Genomic DNA, 10487 nt, shown 5'->3' with positions numbered 1-10487 from the left:
AATGTTAGTGGTTTCAAATAATGAATTAGGGTAGGAAAAGTACGGAGATATTTGTCATTGAGAAATAATCCAAGAAATGACAGACAGTGCAGTTCTGGAAATATCTTAGGTCTCTTTATATATCAAAACTTTGTATTTGATTGATGGAAAAGTGGCAACATTTTGCACATACGTCACTTCCGATTGAATGGGAAATTTCTGAGTTGATGAACAGATTAATTGGCGACATGCTCTTTACGGTGCTGTTAGGGTTGCGCATATCAAAAACTTATACATTATTTATTTATGTAATTAATTTATTTATTTTTATATAAGGCCCATAGGAAAATTCGCATCTGTCTGTGGTGGTCCTGGATGTAATGGCATGTAATAAATTAATATGTGCACATTTCAAGCGAATCATTTCTTCCTTTAAATCTCAATTACTATGAAAGACATTGGTGATATGATTATACGAAAGACATTTCTCGCCTCAAATTAAATCTGATCAATTAGAATTACTGAGAACAATCATAAGAGTGCCGAAAAGAATGTTGAATTACCTATTCTCCATCACCCATTTTACTACTCAGTGAATTCCGCGAATAATTTACTCTATGTCATTGTATGATAAAAGAGAAGGGCAAGAATTAATAATATAGAACGTGGAGAACGTAACACTGCAGCATCTTCATCACGAAAGCGAGAAACAGCTAATGAAATTTTCGAAATATGAGCATTGAGATTTATTGAAATCCTCTAGTACTAAGTGGTGTAGGTCGTCCTTTACTCTTACTTACACAACTACAGCGGGAAAAGTGATAAAAGTTCAAAGTTTTTTTTCAAAATTTACAAAAAAAAATACTAACATTAAATTGAAAATAAATAGAAGGGAATAAGCTGAAATGTTACTGCTCAAAAAAAGACTATAATTTGAACATAAAAAGGAGTGAAAAAAGCTGGCAACAAGCACAGCAAATTCTGTTAGTTATCTTTCTTAAGTCTCCTTCCCCTTATTTCTCTTCACATTTCCACTACTTTCCCATTATGGAATTCTGCTTCCATCCCGATATATCATTAGAACGGTTAGAAATGTGCAAAATTCCGATTGGATGTTTGTGAAAGTCGAGAAAAAAGAATGAAACATTATTACTACATCGAACAACCCAATTGACCATCAATCTTACCTGAGTTTTTCTGCCATCAGCAATAGGGGTGTTTATAACCAGAAATCGTTCTACTTATGCAATCAATTCTTTCGACTTTGGAGTAGAAGGAGATGGTAAAAGATAAGCTGTAGACACGGGATTGCAAATGAAGTATTATATACCTATTTTTTCGAATACCAACTGCACTCGTTCCATTTCCGGTTTAAATTGCTCCTTTTGGAGAACGTAATAGATCACCAGTAAAACCCTAACTCTTTCTCATCAATTCAACGGAAGAAGGGGCCGAACAGTGGCAGTGTCACTGTACAGTTTATGACATCATTACTGCTCCGTGAAACAATTCAATGAACTCATTACATTAAAGTCGTCGTCGTAGAAATGTCCATAAGAAAAAATTGAAACTAACTGTTCAACTTCAACAATAAATCAACAAATAAATATCATCTCCCAAACATCCTTTTACTATCAAAGAAATAAAAAAGACCCCGAAAAAAAAGAAGTTCAGGAGAAACTAAATTTAAAGAGAAAAAAAACAATTACATTGATAGCATTATGTCATTTATCAATTTATGACTTCCTTCAAGTTTCCTCTCACGCATTCACGTCTCCTTCAGTTAACTAATAAATGCTTTTCATCCGAATCATTCTTCATTCCAGTAACCAAATGGAATTTATGCATGGAAAAATACATACCATCAGAATTATAATTGCATAGCTCCAGGCCTGAAGCCTCATTTTAATCGATATCGGTAGCTCCTTACAGCTAAGTGGATAATTTCTGCATGACATTCTCACTTCTCTTGTCCCTTTTCATCATTTGCGTAATTGATACTAGCTCCTCACCAATCGAAAATGACCAAAGATATTCAAGATAGTATTCTTCCTAGACTGTAACATATATCCCATTAGCTGAACTCATCCCAGGCTGTAGTGACATGCACTTTCTACACTTTTCTCATCAATTATCTTTTCACGGATTCTGAGGAAATTTGAGAAACTAATCCATACCATCAAGCTGAATGATGACTTTAGTCATATTTGTGTGCGCCGTTAAACAGTTTAACATGTGAATGTCATCACTGACAGCATTTTCAATACAATTTGGCTTCATTAATCTCGGGTGGAAAGGTAAAATTTTAAACTGACGTCTCAAACTTATTTGAAACTTAAGTTTAGAAATTGAAATTCTGCTGTCGTAAACTGTGGATAATTTTATAATTCTGGATTATAAAAGCTAATATGAATCACTAGAAAATGCTGAAATATGAACATCCACAAACCAACGGTGTTCAGAACCGATCATCGTGTGACGTGTAATTTCACTAACATTAGCTTTCTAGACTTCATATGTATTCATGATAAGACGGCAGTGACAATCAGAATGATTTCGATCACCTGAAAATCGGTCCTGAATTTATTTTATTGCGGTCCCCTACCATATATCAAGTTTGGAAAAATGGAATCAGGATGGTCTTCTTTTTCCATTCCCTCATTTCCTTTCATTTTCCATAAATTTAAATTAAAACTTCCTTATTTTCTCGCAAAATATGTCATTCAAAACAGTTTTACATTAACCGTACTTATGCTGATATTCCTGATGGAATGGAGCGTGGAATTTTGGCATTAATGGTGGTTGTCTACCGTTTTTCCAGTTCCGCTATTTTCGTATTCGATTGCGAAATTTTCAATAGTAAAATAAATAAAAGCGTGATGATATTTTGAATAAACTATATGCAGGGTATGAAGTGGAACAAACCTATCTTTTGCAATACACCAGAACGATTTAAAATTTATCCTGGATGATATTAAAAAAAGGAAATATTAGTTACAAATCAAAGATTCAGTGCTGATTTTCAGAACCAAATTGTTCACTTTTCCAAAATTTTCTAAATAAATCAATCACATCTAGTTTACTCAACCTCTACAGTTGACTTGTAACTTGTAATTTCACAACCTTAAGACTAAGCGCTTATTTGCTGCACATTCAAAAATACAGTGGTATTATTAAACATTGTGATTATAAAACAAAGGGCTACTTTTCATAACAAAATCAATATACTTCTAACTTGGAAATACAAATAATGCTTCGTTTATTAAGCAATATATGTCTTTGTTTCTCCATATTCATATATTATTTGCTGCTATATATATATCATATCATAATCAAGCGAGCTAATTACTTTACCTCATATCTCAAAAGAGATGATCGATAAATACGAAAAAATAAATCACTCTTCTATAAATTCATTCCTTTAAATTTGTGCTTTCAAAAATAATTAGGAGTGAAGTTTTAAAAAACAATTGAAATCTTTCTTCAAATGTCAGTTTCCTCTAATCCGACTGCCAGCATCGCTAAAACTTTTAGTATGCTTCAGGTATCAGTGAAATAAAATCAGAAGTGGAGCACAACTAACCATTCGGAAGCATTTTCCCCTAGTTTTCTGCTATCTTTATATAAGTTTACCATCTTTCTGGTTGCTGGTTAAATGGTTGCTTATTTTCTAGACACCGTTTGTTGATCCTGGTAACGTATTGTGTGCTTTCTAAAGAAACTTATAAATGTACTAACAATACAGTCTGAAGCATTTCAAAAAGACTCTTATTTAGTAGGATTTAAGGTCCAAAGCTCATTTAACCATTAAAGGTAACAAACAAAAACTGTAACAAGCAAAAACCATTGAGGCAGAAACAAATGAAACAAATATGGGAACTATTACTTCTTATTTCTCTAAGCAGTACAGCCCATATTGATCGATGAAATCATTTTAAATAATTTTCAAACAGCGTAAAAATCAACTGGATGGATTGATATATATTATTAATGCATAAAAGAGTTCATTCCATGGATAAAATTAAAGCGATTCAATCTCTCACGTGTTACAAAAATCCACATTCAAGGGTCCATGAGATTATTTCATGCAAAATTATTGCATTGAAATGTTCCAGGAAGCTTATGTGAATTGGAATTTCCAATTTTTTAAAAGCATTTTAAAAAATTGAAAAAAAAAAGAAGCAACCCAGCACTTTAAAAAGTCATCAATTGCGAACAAGTCTTAGTTTTAACATGCATTACATAAATAAATATACACTGTTTGCACTGTTTGCAGTGCCAGTAGTCGTTATTCGTGGCAAAAACTCACTAAATCCCTGATAATTATTGCTCACCAAAATTAGAATTCTGTTCACTTCCCCTGTGGTTCCGAACACTTTTGTTAAGTGGGATGGGAAGTTAGGTACAAACATTTACGTCTTTAATGTTCACTCATTTCTGACTTTGTATTCTGCTTTGCGTAACAGGGTTGAAGTTCCTCTAAAAGTTGCTCCAAAAGTTGAGGCAAAGCGGTCCATTGAAGTTCTCCCCACAATTTGTTGAACTGAGGACAGTTTTCACATGTGACACTGGTGTGTAGCTAACAAACGCTTCTGACGTAGAAGTACGTGACTTCCTGGTAGTACCATTCGAACCAGTAATTGAAGAAAATTAGCACAGAAAAAACGGCATTGAGGGAAGCAAGTTGTTTAAAAGAACAAGATCCACATTAGCTATAGAGTGAGAGAGAGCAAAGAAATAAAAGATGATATTAACTGTAAGAGATTTCAAAACCTTTTGTTTCAGAACAGTAATAATTCATTTACTGACTAACGAAGCAACAAGAAATGGAAGGATATTGAAGCATGTATGTAAAAGTAAATCAGGCTGCAATGATTAACAACTTGAGTAGCATGGTACCTGTTAACAATTAAGACATGATGTCAAAAAAATGGGAACACAATGGCAATAATTATTGTCTCGTAATATTGTGCCACTTCCAAAAAAAAGAACTATGCGGAATATTTATTCGGGAAAAGTTTGCACTGTTAATCTTGCATTATGTAAATAAGGTGTTATCAACGTAAAGATAATTCCATTATTCTCAGTGACAACAATCTCCACCAAAACAATATCCACAAAGAATATCGGATCTTCCAGATCTAGGAATCAAAATGGTCACGACGAAATCAATGCGTCCTTTGCATGCAAACAGCATCTCCCCTCTTAATTTTGCATGTATATCGCCGCGAATTTCACTAGTGACTATTTTCTGATTCTGGAAATTCTGCAGGATCAACAACCAACTGAATTTCCCTCATAAGTACTTCAACCTGCTTGCTCACGTACGAGTTCCATTCACGCGTCTAGCGGTTACCTGGCAACTCCATTTACCTTTGAAGGAAGAACTGGAGTTAACGAACTCATTATGAAAATTCTCCGTCACACTAAAAAAACCTCAATCCACTTCAATTAGCCAGCAATTCCTCATACGTAACCCTGCACCGTTCGTTGCTTAATTCAGAGATCCCAGAAATTTAATACCATTCCCTAACAATGGTATGGAGATTAAAAACCGAATTTAAAATTAAGACTGAATTTAACGACTAATAATACCTTTAGACGAAAATACAGCGACCCTTCCAGATCAACTGTCTCAAGTAAAATCTTGAAATCATTGCACTGAGTTCCATTGTTTCTTCATTGTTTCCAAGAAAACTCTCCTTTTCAGTTCACGTTTTGTCAAATATCCTCATGAAATAAGATTAACAACCTTGAAGCTTTATCGATATGAATGTTTAGGTATGAACATGGGCCAGATGAACTTCACTGGAAAATGTCAGAAATTCAAAAAAGATGTCAGAAATTTTAATTGTTTGCATCTCAACCATCCATAAAATGAATTCACTACTATTTTTCATAGAAAGCGTAAATAAACACAAATTAGGGAAAATTGTAAACGACCCGAAGTTGCAGAACAGTTCATATACATCAATTAAAAACATTTAGTACCACAAAAAGGCATCCATGTGCTTCACAATAACTCATTTTAAAAGACACTACAAGCAAAAATCGTGCTATTTAAAACTAAAGAATTTTATAGTGAATTCACGCGGAGCAATTACATATATGATGCATTACGAAATCTTTCATAAAAAACAGTGCTCCTATATTTCTCGGAATTCGACCCAACATATTTCAAAATTCATCCAAACTTTTTCCAGTATGACAAGTGAAATAAATGTGAAATAGTTTTCTTTTTCTTTAAACTTACTTATCAAATTAGAATAGCGCCTACAAAAACAATTTCAATACTGCACTCGTATGAAATACCGTTGTTAAGATTACATAAAAAAACGAAAGTCTGAAATGAAGAAAAACAATTAACAGGTTGCAGCCTAGACTGCGACAATTCTGCAATATCAAAACTTGTATTTTTAGCATTGTCTACTGATTTTCACAATAATAGAAGGTGAAAATATGCTTCAAGAATTTATCATAAGCTAATAATAGCTAAAGTCTTTTCTGTCCTCAGCTGAACAACAATAACCGTAGCAACCAAAGAAATATAATCAGAGACTAATCGATATACCAAAAGTCAATGGGATGAAAGGTGGCACAAATATCCTTTGATTTCGTAACCAATTTTTTTTTTCATTTTCAGCGAAAATCCTTTCATTAAACAGCTCAACATTTCCCTTCCTCAGTAAAAAGTATCTCGCAAAGAGTTTGAGACTAAACCCATGATCACGAAAAACAGATAATTCTATATTTAGAAAGCAGCAATTATTTGAACTAAAATTATAGACATAATATATAACTTTTACGAAGTGTCGACCACACTGAAACAATGAATGACACTGTAGAGTATGCTGGAAGCGATAAAAAAATGCACTGTTAAAACAATTACAACACTTTTCTAATGAATAAAACTGAAGACAGCCAAATTAAAGTAAAATAACGTATTTGAGCGGTTCATCCTATGAGTCTGTCAACTGCAACGTCTTATAATCTACCGCCTCCGTACTACGTCATATACGTTTTAATTGGATGAGAGATACAAACGATTACTGTATTTGTGAGGCGAGGGACTGGATTTCGAATTGGAAAATGGTTAGTACCTATTAACACAAAATTTTGAAACAGGAAGCTGATGAAGCACGGCCTGGACCTTATTATAGGCCCCAACAGTTTAAAAACAGTAATTAGTGACGACACTTCGCTGCAGATTGACAAGAAAAATGCCAAAAACTTCAAATGAGAGGCTCTTGCTTAAAGTTAGAGTTTGTGAAGTGGACTACCTGACTCCTAATTAAGCAAAGCACTGTTTTAACAGAACAGCGTCATAAAATTTCCATCATCAGTTCACCGATATACATGTGGCATCACTCACCATTTACATAACCGGCTTTTCTGCAACATATTTCGAACTCAGTCTCAAACGGTAAGGCTCTATAAGGATTAACTGCTCAGAATCACTCAGCACATCCTAGCAAATTTTAGTTTCTTTGATATCGCTTTCTTATAAGGTTGCTGATAGTCACCAATTGCATAGGAAACGTAACGTAAGCAATGAAGGATTAGGAAATATTACAAATGATCGGTCCAGCTATATGTAGTAAGAAGCGAAAAATTTGCAGCTGTATTTGTTTTCGGGGAATTCGGTGTCTGAACCGGTGACAAAAAATCATGCTGGTCATAATAACTTCTGTATATTTGTGGTTCTGACATAGAACGTTTCAGTCTTGGAAGACCAGCTGAGGCTCGCTCAAGATAGATGAGAACCTGGAAAAATCAAACCTGAAAGAAGTATTTTTACAAGAATTTCCAGAAGATCATAGCTTAACGTGAAACTAAAAAACATATATTAACCTGTTCAAATTCCGGACGCTCGTCTCGACAAAATTTAATACATTTTTCAAGCAACGTTAATAAGCCCTTTGGTGCATCGTGCCGCACTTTCGTCAAGTCAGGCTTCAAATAACCGCGTCCGACCATGAACAAAATCTGAATTTTCGAAAATATAAACAAGTCTCACCTGTGAGCTAATGGATAGTAAAGTGTTCAAAGGGGCAAACCTGATCCCTACTATTGATATGCGAATAAGGTAAAACTCCTGACAGCAATTCGAATAAACAAATGCCAAATGAGTATACATCAGAAAAAGTTGTGTATGGATTCGCATCTTGCATTCTTATCACTTCCGGAGCCTAAACGCTTTCATGCTTAATCTCGACATTATTTTGAACATCGCGTAAAAAACTAAACATTACCAATAATTTAAAAGTAAGGAAAAGAAAAAATCAAACTATACCATCCAAAGGATGCTTCCAGTTGGTTGTTGATTTTGTTGTCCACCACTCCATCGTGTTTTGACAGTGGCCAAACCAAAATCGCCAATTTTAACTGTACCATCATCAGTTAAGAAAATGTTGTTCGTCTTAAGATCTCTGAAATTAACAAAAAAAAAAAAAAAAAGAAAACTGAAAAACGACGACAGTTCAAAAACACCGATCTTGTCGGAGTTACTGATAACGCATTATCTAGATATTGAAGAAAAAAAGAAAAAGATTAATAGAACAAATAGAACTCTTTAAAAGGACGACCTAAAACGAATATTTTTTAGATGCAAGATATTGGTTGAGTCAAAAGCAGAAAAACATAAAGTAGCCGTTATAGAAATCGTTATGGCGTAAAAAATAGTGTGTTTCATTGATCAAGTAAATACTTTAAGCATTTGAGGAGAAAATTTTAATGGGTCGGAGACAAATGTTGCACGAATTGTGAGACCATATCTTACTTGAACCGGGAACATCATGCTAAGCCCTCGCGAATTTGATCAAAATAAGTACAACTGAAAAAAACCACCAAAATGTGAAAATCAAACAATAATGAAGATGAAGGTGTGAAATTGGTAGAAACCTATGGATGATGTGACGGGAATGTAAATAATTCATTCCTTGAGCGATTTGTTTGCAAATATCAATAACTGATGATATTTCGAAGTCTACTCGAGGTTCATTCACATGTATTTGCCTATATAAAGAAGATCCTTCACACCACTGAAATCATAACTGGTAATGAAAAGCACGTAAAGACGAACAAAAAAAAAAATGGTAGGAGAACATAAAAGTAGGTATTAGTTATTACCTGAGTGACAATTGCAAGGTCAGGTTCACGCATCCAACCCATGAAAAGCAAAACATTTGCATGTCTAGTTTTCTTTAACACACCAACTTCATTTTTGAATGCTTGAAGTTGAGCAGGACTTGGTTCACCCACATTTAATTTTTTAATTGCCACTTTCCCTGAAGATTTAATTTAACAGCAGATCAGATCATCATATATATATATATATATATATGTATATACATACATATATAGCATGTCAGTGGTATCAATGTCTTATAATTAATCCGAAGATTGAGATGTTAAGCTTTTCATTTCAACCATGTAATGCAATATGACTTCGGTGTTTAACAGAGTGACCAACATTAGAAATAAATGAATTTGAAGAAATCAGAAACAACAAAACTACTTCCGTTAATATAATTACCAAAATAACTGCCCAAATACACAGTACCAAATGAACCACTACCAATCTTCTTGTGATATGTTACCAAAGAACGATCGATTTCCCAACCTTCCATCAAAATTCGCTGCTTTAATTTTCCTTATAATCACCCTGAAAGAAAAAACAATTTTATGAAACAGAATTTTACGGATTTCCAAGTTATGAGTTAAAACGTGAGGTGGTTGAAAAGATTACTCAAGCTTACTTCATGAGGTTCACCCAGTCGATCCGAGGAGACGGACGATCGACTACCCGGTCCTTTAATTGGAATTTTATCGTTTGGACCTGAATTAAAATAGTGGGAATTCAGTATGACATCGAATTATGAGCAACGAAAGTGAATTATCAAAAGAGAAATGCTAACATTAACCTATGTCTAAATTGAGTTCGTAAGAATGCAGTAGAATCATATGAACTATATAAATCATACTTTTGCTGCGAAAGCGAAAACCAAACGTCTTCTGTGGAGGTGCTGATTGTGGTGGCGTAGGGGGTAGTCCTGAATTAGGATCATATGTAACTCCAGAATAAGCCGGTGGGGGTGAAGAGCTTGTTGAAGACGGTGAAGTGGTAAAACATGGTGATACCATTCCGGCTAGAGTTGATGGATGCAGACGATTTGGTCTCCGATTACTAGCTAATTGCCAGTCTCGAAGACCGGAAAAATTTATCGGTTTTGCGGTCCTTGTTGTTCCTATATAAAAAGATACAAAGAAAGAGTAAACTCAACAAACAAAATTAAATAGGCCTAGTGGCAAATTGAATTGGTTTTCATTTCAACAATATTGCTAATTAGAAAAAAAAAACACATCAGAACATTTCAAAGGTATCAAATCCATTTTCATAAACCAATCTGTGACTAATAAACCAATCTATGAAATCATTAGATGTGAGGAAATACCTGATGGTTGAACAAGCACATGAACATTGTTGCTCAATGCGTCCAGTACTTTCT

At 34.1% G+C, this 10487-nt stretch overlaps 1 protein-coding gene across 1 annotated transcript in view; it reads right to left on the bottom strand.

Annotated features, from left to right (window-relative positions):
* Positions 1 to 7125: 7125 nt before the first annotated feature.
* LOAG_17342 (TKL/RAF/RAF protein kinase) overlaps positions 7126 to 10487 on the bottom strand; it is a gene marked incomplete at its 5' end in the record, with an annotated part of 5774 nt that continues 2412 nt past the window's right edge. Inside the window, 10 exons of the mRNA XM_020450000.1 lie at positions 7126 to 7743; positions 7831 to 7965; positions 8037 to 8168; positions 8273 to 8408; positions 8881 to 9020; positions 9109 to 9266; positions 9515 to 9620; positions 9738 to 9817; positions 9963 to 10226; positions 10434 to 10485. Of these exons, the coding sequence (XP_020306396.1) occupies positions 7549 to 7743; positions 7831 to 7965; positions 8037 to 8168; positions 8273 to 8408; positions 8881 to 9020; positions 9109 to 9266; positions 9515 to 9620; positions 9738 to 9817; positions 9963 to 10226; positions 10434 to 10485 (1398 nt within the window). The 3' untranslated portion in view covers positions 7126 to 7548. The remainder of the gene's footprint in view (positions 7744 to 7830; positions 7966 to 8036; positions 8169 to 8272; positions 8409 to 8880; positions 9021 to 9108; positions 9267 to 9514; positions 9621 to 9737; positions 9818 to 9962; positions 10227 to 10433; positions 10486 to 10487) is intronic.

This window comes from Loa loa (assembly GCF_000183805.2).
Source record: "Loa loa unplaced genomic scaffold supercont3.63, whole genome shotgun sequence".
Classification (NCBI taxonomy): domain Eukaryota; kingdom Metazoa; phylum Nematoda; class Chromadorea; order Rhabditida; family Onchocercidae; genus Loa; species Loa loa.
The sequence above is the reverse complement of the archived record's forward strand: the minus strand, read 5'-3'. Positions and strand labels throughout refer to the sequence as shown.